Here is a 13,240-nt window from a genome sequence, read left to right on the forward strand (position 1 = left end):
ACCATTTTTGACCTACAAAAATGACTGTTTCATATGTTTTAAACTACTCTATATTTGCAGAAACATCCTGCCCCCAATCTTTAATCCCATTTAGTATGCTTGCAAAACTGCTGGTTTCAAATTCTTCTTCCCCATTTTTGAACTACAGAGTCTTTTAAAGTGGCTCTTTCAGAACTGAGACACCTTGGTAGAGAACTAGAAAGAATATCATAAGTTTTCTGGTCATGTAGACCTGGATTCTACATTTTATTGGCCAAGAGTCTCTCCAAATCTTATTATTTTGGTAAAATGGGGTGAATAATAATACCTTTTTTAATATTCTTTAGAGAGGATTGAAAGTAAATGAATCCAGTGTCTTGTTTATTACTTGGCATATGATAGGCTTTTAATAATATTCTCATTATACTAAAAGAATTCAACTAAAGGCTGCTTAAGATTTTCCTTCTATCAGCTAAGGTAAATATTTCTGCAAATTGAAATTATAATCATTATTTTCTTAAACTATTTTGAAGTTAAAATCTTTAAACAAGTCAATACAATTATTGGGTAAACATGTTTTATTTTATTCAAAGTGCTACCACTCTGTTACCCTCATATTGAGTACCCTGCACTTTGCTTCTAGTGTACTTCAGTGTTTAAATAACCTTGATGAACATAATTAAAATGAGACTGAAATATTAATTTCTCAAAACACAGTAAGATTATATTTGATTAATTCTGATTTAATCATTTTTATGTTTATTTTTGCTTTCTTTTTACTCTTTATAATGTGTATGTTGTGCATGTGTATGTATATACATATTTAAAACTGCACATACTCTAATTATATAGTTTGGTGAATTTTCACAAACTGAACCAATACTTAGACCCAGATCAAGAAACAAAATATAACCTTAACCTAGAAACCCATCTTGGACACCCTTGCATTCATTACCCCTTCTCATCAAGGGTAGCCAATTTCCCTACTTCTAATAATATAGATTAGTTTTTCATCTTTTAAAAACTTCTGTATAAATAGAATTATGGAATCACATAATATTATTCTTCTATGGTTGCCTTCTTTCACTCATTATATTTGTGAGATTCATCCATGTTGTTTCCTGTAGCTGTTCATTCATTCTCATAGCTGTATTGAGTTTTATAGAGTTCCACTGTATGAATATACCAGTTTATCCATACCACTGTTGATTCCCTATTAGAGTTTTGAATTATGCAGTATCTCTGACTGATTTAACATAGGTGTAAAGAGGCTAAAACATTATCTTTTAACTTACATTAATGAAATATGTATGTCCCTTTCTTACTGGAATTCAGCAGATATTATTCAATGGTTACTGAGCTCAAAAAATAGTAGACACTTCAGAGATTGTAAAGGCAACACTTTTAGTAGCTTACATTTCAATGGGAGGAGGCTTTAGATAATACAGGGTTTTATAATTTAAGGCAACTTTTCATAAATACCCCTTAGACACGTAGTAGGTAAAACAAAGGTGCATAGAAATGAGAAAAGGAGGATGAAATAAATAATTGATGGGTCTTAACATGTTAAAATATTTTATTAAAATCATCTTGGAAGGAAAATACTTTTAAAGTTTGAATACTTCAAATTTGAAGGGAAATTTGGAGAAATAATGTCTCCAATTCATAAATTGACTAAATGAAAAGCCTTGGTTAGTACTACAAATCAAGAATATTGTGAGTGTATACAATCTAATACATAAATCAATGAAGTTAATCCAGCCAAAAAATTATGTCCCATAAAAATACTGTTTCTTTCTTATTCAAAGTAAATAGTACAAATATTATAAAATACTGTTTTAAAATAAAGTACACCATAACATTCAGTTAATATATATTTACTGTTTCTAAAGAGCAGCTGAATAACTCAATATTTTTTCTGTGATTTGTTCATTTTACATACTGTACAATAGTTCAACACATATTATATATGTAGATAAATACCTGTATCTATCATATTATTCTAAAATGCCTAGTCATTAATTCCACAAACATTTGTTGAGTATCAACTACATGAAAGGCACTATGCAAGGAAACTGACATACAAAGATGACTAACACTAGGTACTTGCATTCAGGTAGGTTTAGAGGAGAGAGAGACTAAAATAATTATAATAGGTATGGTCCCTGCCATGATACAGGTATGAGCATGGGGATGGATAGTGACAGCATAGAAGAATGGCATCTAGATCAGACAAGACGGCAGAGGGGAAATTCAGAGGGTGCTTCATGGAGAAGGTGACTCCTGAGTATTTAGCACTTCAGGCAACGTGGAGAAGGCAGCTATTCTAGAGGGCACAGATGTAAGAGAGAAGGTTAGGTACAGCCCAGGAAGGGTAGAACTATGGTGCTTATTGGTATCTGTGCCAACATGTAACCAGAGGCCTGCCATTGTGCACTTCTCCCCCATCATTTTTTAAAATACTAATCTATTTTTTTACTCAGTATAACCAATATATAGCTAAAACTATTTATTTTTTTGTCCCTGAGTCTTGTGTTATTCCAGCTTCTGTTAGCATTTCAAAGAAAAGTCCTTTCTGGTGTATCAAATTCTGTGGTGTTTCAAATTCTATAATCCGTCCATGGCCTAGAACGAGTACCCTGAAATGTGAAAAAAATTCAGTCAGATCACTTATAATCAGTTTTCCAGCTCACTCTTTCGGTTCTTGCGAATGTAAAGTTTAAATTACTGTGTAAGTTATATGACAACTGAACTCAAGAAGAACACCAGGTTTTCTAATATTTTTTAGCATTACCATATTCCTCTAATTATTTTGGAAAATTCCTTCCTTACTATTCAAGAAAATTTTGTATCTCAGCACAGTTACAATTCCTTATAAGTAACAAGTGATTAGTGTGTTCAGATTTGCTTTATTTCTGAAAACAAAGCATACCTATCTGAATTAATGATAGAATGCAGTCTGTGAGCAATTGTCAGGATGGTGCAATCGGAAAACTCCTTCCTTATTGTGGTCTGCACCAAGTTATCGGTCTCAAAATCGATGGAGGCTGTTGCTTCATCCAAGATAAGAATTTTTGTTTTTCGAAGCAAAGCACGAGCAAGACAGATGAGCTGCCTTTGTCCAACACTGTTAAAAAAAAAAAGTAAAATAATTTCAACAGTGGGCTTTATGGTCACACACTTCCTGTTCTAAAATTCTGATTAAATTGTTATTCATTCTCTTTCTAACCCACACATTCATTCATTCTTTTATTCAAGAAATATTTATTGAGTGGTTACTATGTGCCAGAGACTCATCTAAGCTATTTATTTTTTGGAGATAGGACAGTGAAGAGAAGACACAAAAAAATCTGTTTTTGTGGAGTTTACATTCTCATGGGGGAGACAAAAAGTAAACAAGCTAAGTGAGTAAAATGCAAAGTAATAAGAAGAATTCAAGCACAGAAAGGGAGGGTTTAAGGTGTGGGTGTGGGGTAGACATTTTAGACAGATGTGCCAAAGAAATCCTCACTGAAAAGGTGCCTTTTTATTCAGGACCTGAAGGGAGGGGAGTGAGCCATACAGATTTCCAGTGGAAACTTGTGCCTGGCAAAGGGAACAGCAGATGCAAAATTCCTGAGGTAGTCAGGATCTAGTCTGGCATGTTCATGAAATAGCAAGGAAGCTGACGTGATAGTGAAAGGCAGTGGGAGAGTAATCGAGAATCTATCCAGTCAGCAGTGCAGGACCCGTGTGTATGTAGCTCACTTTCTTTAGGTCTCTGGTTACACGAAAAGGACTATCATGACATCCAGCAGCCATGAAGAAAATGAGCCCTTTACAATATATTTTTTAGGAAGAAGTCTATTTGAGTAGGAGTTTTTACAGAAGAAGATTCAATTAAATAGTGACTTTTCATACTGCATTGTTCCTTTTTTCCCCTTTATCATAGTTTTCCAGCTGGTGGCTGCTATTTTATTCCTTGTCTCTCTTCTCTGGAGGGAAATCAGCAATGGTGAGCTTTAAAGAGACCAAACAAGGTCCTTGGTGGATCAGAAGTGATTTCCCTTTGAGGCTAATTCAAGTTGCTGAAGAGCCTGGACTGAATAGCCTGGTGAGCTTACCTGAGGTTCTCGCCACCCTCTGCGATCTCATGCAGCAGCCTCTTGGGAAGGGACTGCACAAATGCTTTCAAGTGACAGAGTTCCAGCACCTCCCACAGCTCACTATCAGAATACTTGTCTAGGGGATCCAGGTTCATCTGAAGGGTTCCAGAAAATAAAACAGGATCCTAGAGGAAAAAATAGTCACTGGTAATCTTACTGTCACATGAGGCATAGATACATTTTTTAAAAATCAGACTCAGAAAATTGTCAAACCTAAATAGTTATCAAATTCATTTTATGTTGAAAAAAGCAGAAGGGAAACAGAAAAGCTGTAAGTTAGATGAAATCATTATAAGCTTCCTGATTCTTTTTCTCCTCCCCTTATTAACAATATGAACATCAACTATGACAATGGTGATGATAGCTGGCATCTAGTCAAGGATATGATATGATATAGAATTGAATAAAATAAATATAAAGTATAGTATGTATAAAATATTATCATTCAGCACACCAAACCAGAAATATAGAAGTCAAAATCCCCCAAAAACTATAGTGAAAAAAAGAGACATTAGTCACTCCTCACTTATAAATAAATGCAAGTATAGTAAAATATAGTCTCACCAGGCATGTTGGTGTATTGGAAAGAGCATGGACTTGTCCTCAGAATTCTACTCAACCACTAGCCTCAGAAGGGGATTCCCTACCAGGATTCCAGATTTTACTCAAATATAGTATATTTATAGTATACTTGTAGTATATTTGGTGTATTTGTAGTATTTATACATATATATGCTTATACATTTATAGCATAAAAAATATCAAGTATATATAAATACACTCAGTAAATATATTTATATTATTTTAATATATTTTTAGTAGATAAAATATATTTCATAGATGCTCAGCTTAAATTTCCCAAACTCAGTTGAGTAAGTCATCTTTGACTATAGAGTCATATTCTTGAGCCAATTTGCATATTTGTTAATGATCAAGTCCTCTGATGTCACAGATGGAAAAAATCAAAGGTCTTGGGAAAAAAGATGTAACTGAATTATTGTTCTGTTTATTTTTTTTAATGTTCTAAACTTGAGGTGAAGAGTCAAAATCCTACACTCAAACCACTAAGGAAAAGCCTCAGTAATTTTTTTCTTCTAAGAATACCAATGCATTTCAATCTGATCTCTTTATTTGAATTTTATTTGAATTTACTATTTTGAAAGAAATGTGCAAAGTGAAATACTGGTTTTTCAAATAGATAAATACACAGGAAAAATGCTATCAATTATGTAGCAATTTTCTATAATACATTTTAAATGATCTGGCTTCCAAAAATGAATTCATATGCTAGGAAAGAACACTTTAAAAAAAATGTTCACCTGGATGGAGTTAAGAAAGACTACTGGCAAAATAGTCTTTACCTGTGGTATAATATTAAGTTTGCCACGAAGGTCATGAAGTCCAATAGTTGATATGTCAATTCCATCAATAATAATTTTGCCTCCTGATCTTTCCACAATTCTAAATAGGCAATTTGATAGTGTTGATTTGCCTGCTCCAGTCCGTCCCACAATGCCAATCTGTAATGAAATGATCATAAACAGTTTGCACTTTACTTTTTGTAATAGAGTAGGGCCTTCTGCACTCACAACAAATAGTTACGTGTTGGGTCAGTGGGATCTAATTTTGCCAACCGGAATAACCTTGACTGTTATGGAAGATGTCATATGACGCTAAGGATCAGTCTTTATCCACAGACTCCTTACTCACTGGTAAAGCTTGAGGTAATATGTGTATTTCCTCTAGTTTTTAGTAATTTAGTTACCGCCTAACTAGAGCAGCAGCTCCAGAAAGATCAGGTCATCCCTGAATGATCTTCCTAGCCTAGCTATTATGGGTGTGGCCAAAGGAGACACTGATAATGGGCTGGTTTTCCTGGAACTTTCAAAATGAGGTTTCTCTACCCTTCCTCCCAGCTAAACACAAACAAGCAAGCAAACAAAGCTGACAGGAATCCTTTGCCAGATAGGCTAGAAAAACTAAAGGAATGCCTGCAAATTTCCTTGGTGTATCAAACAACTACTGTATTAAAACTGTTGAGGGTGGCCATAGATAATGTCTGAGGACCTTGGAGTCCTGGCCAAAACCATCAGCTTGTCATAAACATCCATGACTGCACATGTGGCTTTGACCATAAGAACTAAACCAAAGTCTTCTAGAAGCTGGTTCATGTCTTAGTGTTAATAGGAACACTAGGCAGAGAGAACATTCAAGCAATTGGTTTGTCCTAATAAAAATCTTACACACTGTACCAGAAAGAACAAAAATATGTTGAATTAATTGGGTTAATCAAAACACCACAATGTTTTCATTTGTTCCAAAAATATTTCTGTCCTTGATGCCACTGCAGTGGACCTGAATTACAGGGTTAAAGAAATAGATGGTTGGGGTTATAAATGACAGGTTTCTGAAAAGAGGAAAGTGGGACCTTGCTATTAATTAAAAATATTTCTTTTACTTATTTGTAAAATATATTTCTGATTAGGGAAATAATATGTTTTTGTAAAACATTTTGAGAAATATAGGAAAAAGTACAGAAGTAAAATCCCATCACCTGGAGAAAACCACTATGTTTTATAATTGTTTTCCCAGGGTTTTTGCTAATGTGTATATTTGCTTTTTTAAAACACAAAACTGATGTATCAGTAACAGTTTTGTATATAGCTTTTAACTAAGTTACATCCAAGCATTTTCCCATCTCACTAATAGTCGAACTCATAGTATGAGAGAATAAATGGCAGTTACCAGGGGCTGAGGGGTAGATAAAATGGAGAAATATTGGTTAAAGAGTACCAACTTTCAGTTATAACATGAATAAGTTCTAGGGTTCTATTATACAGCATGGTGACTATAGTCAATAATACTGCATTGTACATTTGAAATTTGCTAAGAGAGTAGGACTTAAGTGTTTCTAACACATCCAAAAATAAATAAATATATAAAACCCTAGTAACTATGTGAGGTGATGGATGTGATAATTTGATTGTACTAATCATTTCATTATAATATACATATATATCAAACTACCTTAAATATATACAATTTTTATTTGTTAATTATACCTCAATAAGCTGAAAAATTATACTAAAATCATGTTTTACAATACAGTATAGGCAATTTCAAAAATATATTTTTTATTTATACAGGAAAAACTATATACACCAACCACATGTCTTTATTACTTTTATATGACATTTGAAGAAAGATCATCTCATATTCAATGACATACTTTGGCCATAACAATGAATACATTCAGATAAAACAGAAAGTGGAACTTATAAAATATATATGGTACCTTCTCTTCTCCATGCGTCTGGAAAGTGATACCTTGTAATGCCAAACTGAGATCGTCTCGGTATCGAGCCTGATAATTAATAAACTCCACTATCCCTTTATTGGGCCATTGTGAAGGGGGCCTTTTAGCCATTATCCAGGGTGCCTTAAAACAAAGAAATATTCTTTTAAGTCTAAATACAATTAAAAATACCTTTCTCTCGAATCGATAATTCCCAGGCATATAAACAAAAGCAATGAAGCAAAAGTGATTTAAAAAACAACACTTACAGACATTATGATTTTCTGGAAATAGTTTTAAATATTACCAACATAAATGTTCTCACCTAGTTATAAGAAAATCTCAGAAATAAATTTTTAGAGATAACCTGGCTTCCCATCTCCTAACAGGTTCTTAAGAAAATTCTTCTAAATCCTTGCAAAGTAGCCAAAAGTAACCTGCCTGAAATTTTAGCTGAAATGAGGACAGCTTGTCATTCATTCATTCCCCAAATACTGAATATTTACCTATGCCAGTAGTGATTTAGTTGCTGGAGATTCAGCAGTGAGCAAAACAGATAAAAATTCTTGTCTTTATGGAGCGTACATGCTGGTGGGGAGACAGGAAGAACCACAAAGCCTGTCAAATGTTAGGTGACCATGAAGCTTTGAAAGACAGGAAAGAGGCAAGGTTAGATGTGTGCGGTGGAATGACTTTAAGTATGGTGGTTAGGAAAGACTTGACTGTACGTGATGAAGGAACAAGTCATATGCATATGGACTGAAGAGCTTTCCAGGCAAAGGGAACTAACTACATGTGCAGGACCTGAGACTGGGGCCTGCCTGACACACTGGAGGAAAAGCAGGAGGTAGAAGATGCAGAAGGGTCTGGTGTCTGGGCAGTGAGGCTAGGTGTTTTCACGAGGGAGACATCACCAGTGTCAAACGGTGACAAGGGCAGGTTCAGTGGTGGCGGATGGAGATTGGCCAAAAATGAATGAGAGAGGAAGTATAGGCAATTATCCCAAATAATTCTGCTGCACAGAGGGGTTAGAGAGGGATGAATAGGGTTATGTGGACAAATTTACTTCCTCCACATCACGAGTTTTTTGCAACAGCATTTGTCACAACTTAAATGAAATTATATAAAGGTGACTTTTTAAAACAGACATGTGTGAGAAGCTTACTAAGCTGATAGACAGTGACTGTAATGGGACATATGGTGAGGAATTGATAATAGGGGGAATGTAGAAACCACAGTGTTGCTCATGTGAACTCTGACCATAAGACTGTATACCAATACTGTAATAAAAAAAAAAAAGGTGTGTGTACTTGTGTGTGTGCACATATTATATTGTATTTTTCTAATATGAAAAGAATATATATTAAAAGCAAAAAAATTAGAAAATTAGAAAAATACATATATATATATATATATATATATATATATATTTGTCATTTCATGGCAATAGGCTGAGCAAATTGCATATTGGTAAGTGGAGACTGAGGAAGGTAGACTAATCTTTCACGAAATTGCTATGAAAAAGGAAGGTAAGGCCTAGGGAAAAACCCAGAAGAATATTCAAAGTTCAGGGAGGAATTGGAGGATGTAGAATGTATTTAGCATATTTATAGGCTGAGAGGAGCACAGGATCAGGGTGCTGAGATGTAGCAATTAGAGGCGGTGGTTAATGGAGCAAGGCCTGAGAGAAGACACAAAGGGATATCTCCCAAAATACAACTGGAAATACTGATTTTTTTGTTTGGAGGAGGGATACCTCTTCCTCAGAGTTAGGAGCAAAAGAGGAAAATAGCTTCTGAAGTGATTGAGGAAGATACAGACATTCAAGTCACCTTTAACATCTGCCCTGTTAATTCATGGAACCAGGAGGCAGAAGAAACCCAGATTAGTAAAATATGTAAATAACTCAAATATTATACTCTGTCAATAGTCTGATTCTTCTCCCTCCCCAACTATAGTTATTTAAAAGGAACAAAACTGATCGATTTATTCTCCTCCTCCTTCCCATGCACAGAGGCTAATGGTGAGCAAATGGAACAGAAGGAATAAACAGTAAAAGTGTACTTAATTAAAAAATTCCACAATCAGACTTTAAATAATTAAGAGATGACTATATTAAAATACTTTTCTCATAGCAAAATCCTCACAAAGTTGTAATCTTTGTATTTCTACTCTACACTAGTAGAGGACCAGCTGCTGCACTGTTTAAAACCAGATGATCATATTTCATTTTTATGACAACTGGAATAGGGATGTCTCTTACAATGTATGTATTGCCCTAATTTAATTTACAGTGTTGCTTTTTACATTTTAGTAGTATATATAATAACAGTGTATTTTATAATAGATTGGGTTTTAACTTCATTGAAATGCCGAATATTATAATATGAATTTGGGAATGCAAGTTTTGTTTAAAATTTATTATTTTAAATGTCAAATCAAGGTCCACTACCATATCTTTACCCTGCATCCATTTAATGTTCATTTAGGAGCACTTACCTCTTTATGCATATTTTCATATTCACAAACTCTTTCAATGGAAACTGCATTGGTTTGAATTTCACATCCTTTCCTTACCCAAAAATTCAGAGACTGAGTAATCTGGGAGGCAAAAATCCAAAAGCTTAATGAATATTCTTTAATCTTTCACATAATATTCATAATACTTTATAAGGTTTCACTTTTCAGGGTTTTCATAAACTTTATCTCTTCTGATTACTTGACTTTAGAAGTAACAATATACATATATACATGTAAGTATTTCTTTAAGTATATTAAGCTCACTAATATCATAAGTATTTGTTATTTGGCAGAAGATAGAATGAATATAGTTCAACGTATTTCAAAGGAGTCCATGCTTATTGTCAGAAATGATGAATACCAAGGTTGGTGGGATATGCTTCCAGAAACGTGCACCCTAAAGGAGAAAAAAAACATGTGCAATGTCACCTTTGGCATTCCTCACTACCTCCTTCCATCAGAAGGTTCTCCTAACTTTCTGAAAACTCTGCTCTCTCTTTTCTTTTTTTTAAACTTTACTTTCTTCTCACCTTACCCCCAAGTATAGGTTCTTCAAAATTGTTATTCAAACCTAATTTAAAAGTCAAAAAACTCTGGTAATTCAGTTTTTTCTTGAGTTTGATTCCAAACTGAATGACAGCCAACCTTACCTGAACTGATGTAGGGCTCTTTATTTATTTAACCCAGTTAGGGTGTACATTCACACATTTCACTGCAGAACAAGTGGTTTGATTATGGGATTCTGCCCCAGGCCCTGAATACATAGATGTACCACATGTTCTTTCAAGAAACCTAAATTATGAATTCTGAAATGCAAGTGACCTCAGGATTTTAGATAAGGAACTAAGAGTATGTGCCCAAATTATCTAGACTACCTTTTAAATAATGTAGAATTTTATTAAGCAGTTTACAGAAGTTTCTCTTTAATAAAGGGGTCATGAACACATTCATATCATGGGCTTTGAAGTATAATATAAAAACAGGGCTTATTAGGGAAAAACTTAGAAGCAAAAAGAAGCAGAGCATATATTGTCCCCTTAGCTTGCCTTATCTCTCTGTTTCACTGGGCAAACTGGATGGACAGGCAAAGGTAGGGAGGGGCCTCCCCCTGTTATGCTCTCTAAATCTATAAGGATAGGAGAGCAGGAAACTTGTGGGTAACTGTGTAACAGCAGGAGTTCCGCAGGCCTCTGAGCACTCAGCCTTGGGTATCAGCCTGTACTTTCTGTGAGCTGACTTAGAACTGCTGAGCCAGCTTCCCCCTAGTAGTAAAAAACAGGAAGAAATGAGCCTCCAGAGCAATCCAGATTTGCCTCTCATTCCTTAGTTAATACAATCTATAATTCAGACAGGCAAAGAGAGTTTAATTAATTGTATTGTAAACATATCATATGCCAACAAATCGTTATTACTTACATTTAGGGCATAGGATATGGACAAACCAACTACTGCTGAATCTATAGAATTGCCAGCCAGCACAGCAAGCAGTGCAGCGAAGAACACCATTAAGTTGCCAAGAAATTCAAGTCTAACAGCCAGCCACCTGTAATAAGGGAAAATATTCCTAAACTGAGAAGCAAAAATTTTTCGTGCACTTAGGATGAACTCTCTCCTGGGATATGGAAAGTAAGCATCAACAGCCACTTTTTTTTTTTCCTCACTTCCTTAGAACTTGGTCAAACTTAGGATTGTTGCATAATGATATAATAAAGGATTCCTCTTTAATATAATATAAAAAGCCACTTTGCTTTTGCAGAACTTTGCCTTAAAACTTGATTGGAATTAAAAAGCAAAAGGAAAGAACATTAGCTAAAATGATGCATTATATTTTAAAATGCTATTGGAAAATTAATCATCTTCTGAATACATACACTTTTTTATGTAATAAAATTAGTCTCTAAAAGTTAAAATGTGCTCAACTACTATTTAATAGGTCATTTTTCTCCGATTTGTGAAATTATACTTTCAAATTTACCTTCAAATTCAAAATATTATAAATTATTGTATATAAATAAAATATATTCTACAAATATAAAATGCAACAGAATCATATCATTAGTAATTCTAATAGCATCCTACACAAACTTCAAAAAACTTGGGACCTTATTTTCACTTAAAGTAGCATGTACTTTTTATATGAATATAAATTGATACACATTTACTTAAATATATAGACATGAGGAAATATTTAATGCTTTAATAATAGAAATATTAAATAATAGAAATATTTAAGGCTTTAATCTTTTTTAAAATTATTTGATGAAATCCCATTACAAAACACTTTCTGTTTAGAAATCAGTGAACAAGATATCTAAGTAAGAATTACTCTTGAACTAGGTATTTTTATATGACTTACCGGTTTGAAATTACATTATTGTAGAAACAGACCAGGTTTTCATTCACCACATCTTTGTTTTGCTGGATAAACCTTTGTTCATGTCCAAATGCCCTGATAGTGGACACTCCTGCTAAAGTCTCACTAAAATGGGAAATGACGGGAGAGTGAGATGCTCCTGCCAACCGTCGAATCTGCCGAGAGCTTGCCACATAATATCTCTAAACCAAAAACAGAATGAGGCAGTTGGAAAGAGGTAGCAGAAGTTGATTCAATGGTTTGAAAATGGCAAGACACTGATGTGGTGGGTTTAAGAGTGCCCCAAAATGTTAAGTTCAAGTTCTAACCTCCAGTACCTGTGAATGTAACCTTATTTGGAAATAAGATCTTTGCAGAAGTCATTGATGATCTCGAGTTGAGATCTTCTTGGATTTAGGATGGGCCCTAAATCCAGTAGTGAATTTCCTGATAAAAATAGAAAAGGAGAAGACACAGATACAAGGAGAAAGCCAGGTGAAGAAGAGACTGGAGAGAGGTATCTACAAGCCAAGGAAAATGCCAGGGACCCTGACAGCCACCAGAAGCTAGGAATGAAGCACAGAATAGATTCTCCCTCAGAGCCTCCAGAAGGAAACCAGCCCTGCCTTCACTTTGATTTTGGAATTTTGGCCTCCAGAACTGTGAGAGAAAAAAATTTCAGTTGTTTTAAGCCATGAAGTTTTTTATAGGAGCCCTAGGAAACAAATACATTCTTGTAACAGTAAAAAGCCCAAATTCTGGACAACACAACTAGAACATAATTGGGCCAAATTTCACTTTGATAATGCTCTGAAACAACCATCACTGAGTACTTACAGAGGCAAAAGCTCTATGTCACATGTTGAAAATGCAACCAGGCAGTTAACCCATTAATGAAGGATGCCAACTAACTGCACAAACGATAGTGTTTTTGTAACTAAATAAAAT

General features: G+C 34.4%; 1 protein-coding gene across 1 annotated transcript in view; it reads right to left on the bottom strand.

The window, feature by feature from the left end:
- Nucleotides 1-527: 527 nt before the first annotated feature.
- LOC118910409 (multidrug resistance-associated protein 1-like) overlaps nt 528-13,240 on the bottom strand; it is a 96,560-nt gene continuing 83,847 nt past the window's right edge. Inside the window, exons 21-28 of the mRNA XM_036881526.2 lie at nt 12,296-12,495; nt 11,356-11,482; nt 9,919-10,020; nt 7,420-7,563; nt 5,486-5,644; nt 4,083-4,249; nt 2,912-3,106; nt 528-2,618 (exon numbers count right to left, since the gene is read on the bottom strand). Coding sequence (XP_036737421.2) covers nt 2,489-2,618; nt 2,912-3,106; nt 4,083-4,249; nt 5,486-5,644; nt 7,420-7,563; nt 9,919-10,020; nt 11,356-11,482; nt 12,296-12,495 — 1,224 coding nt within the window. The 3' untranslated portion in view covers nt 528-2,488. The remainder of the gene's footprint in view (nt 2,619-2,911; nt 3,107-4,082; nt 4,250-5,485; nt 5,645-7,419; nt 7,564-9,918; nt 10,021-11,355; nt 11,483-12,295; nt 12,496-13,240) is intronic.

Source organism: Manis pentadactyla, chromosome 1 (assembly GCF_030020395.1).
Source record: "Manis pentadactyla isolate mManPen7 chromosome 1, mManPen7.hap1, whole genome shotgun sequence".
Taxonomy (NCBI): Eukaryota; Metazoa; Chordata; class Mammalia; order Pholidota; family Manidae; genus Manis; species Manis pentadactyla.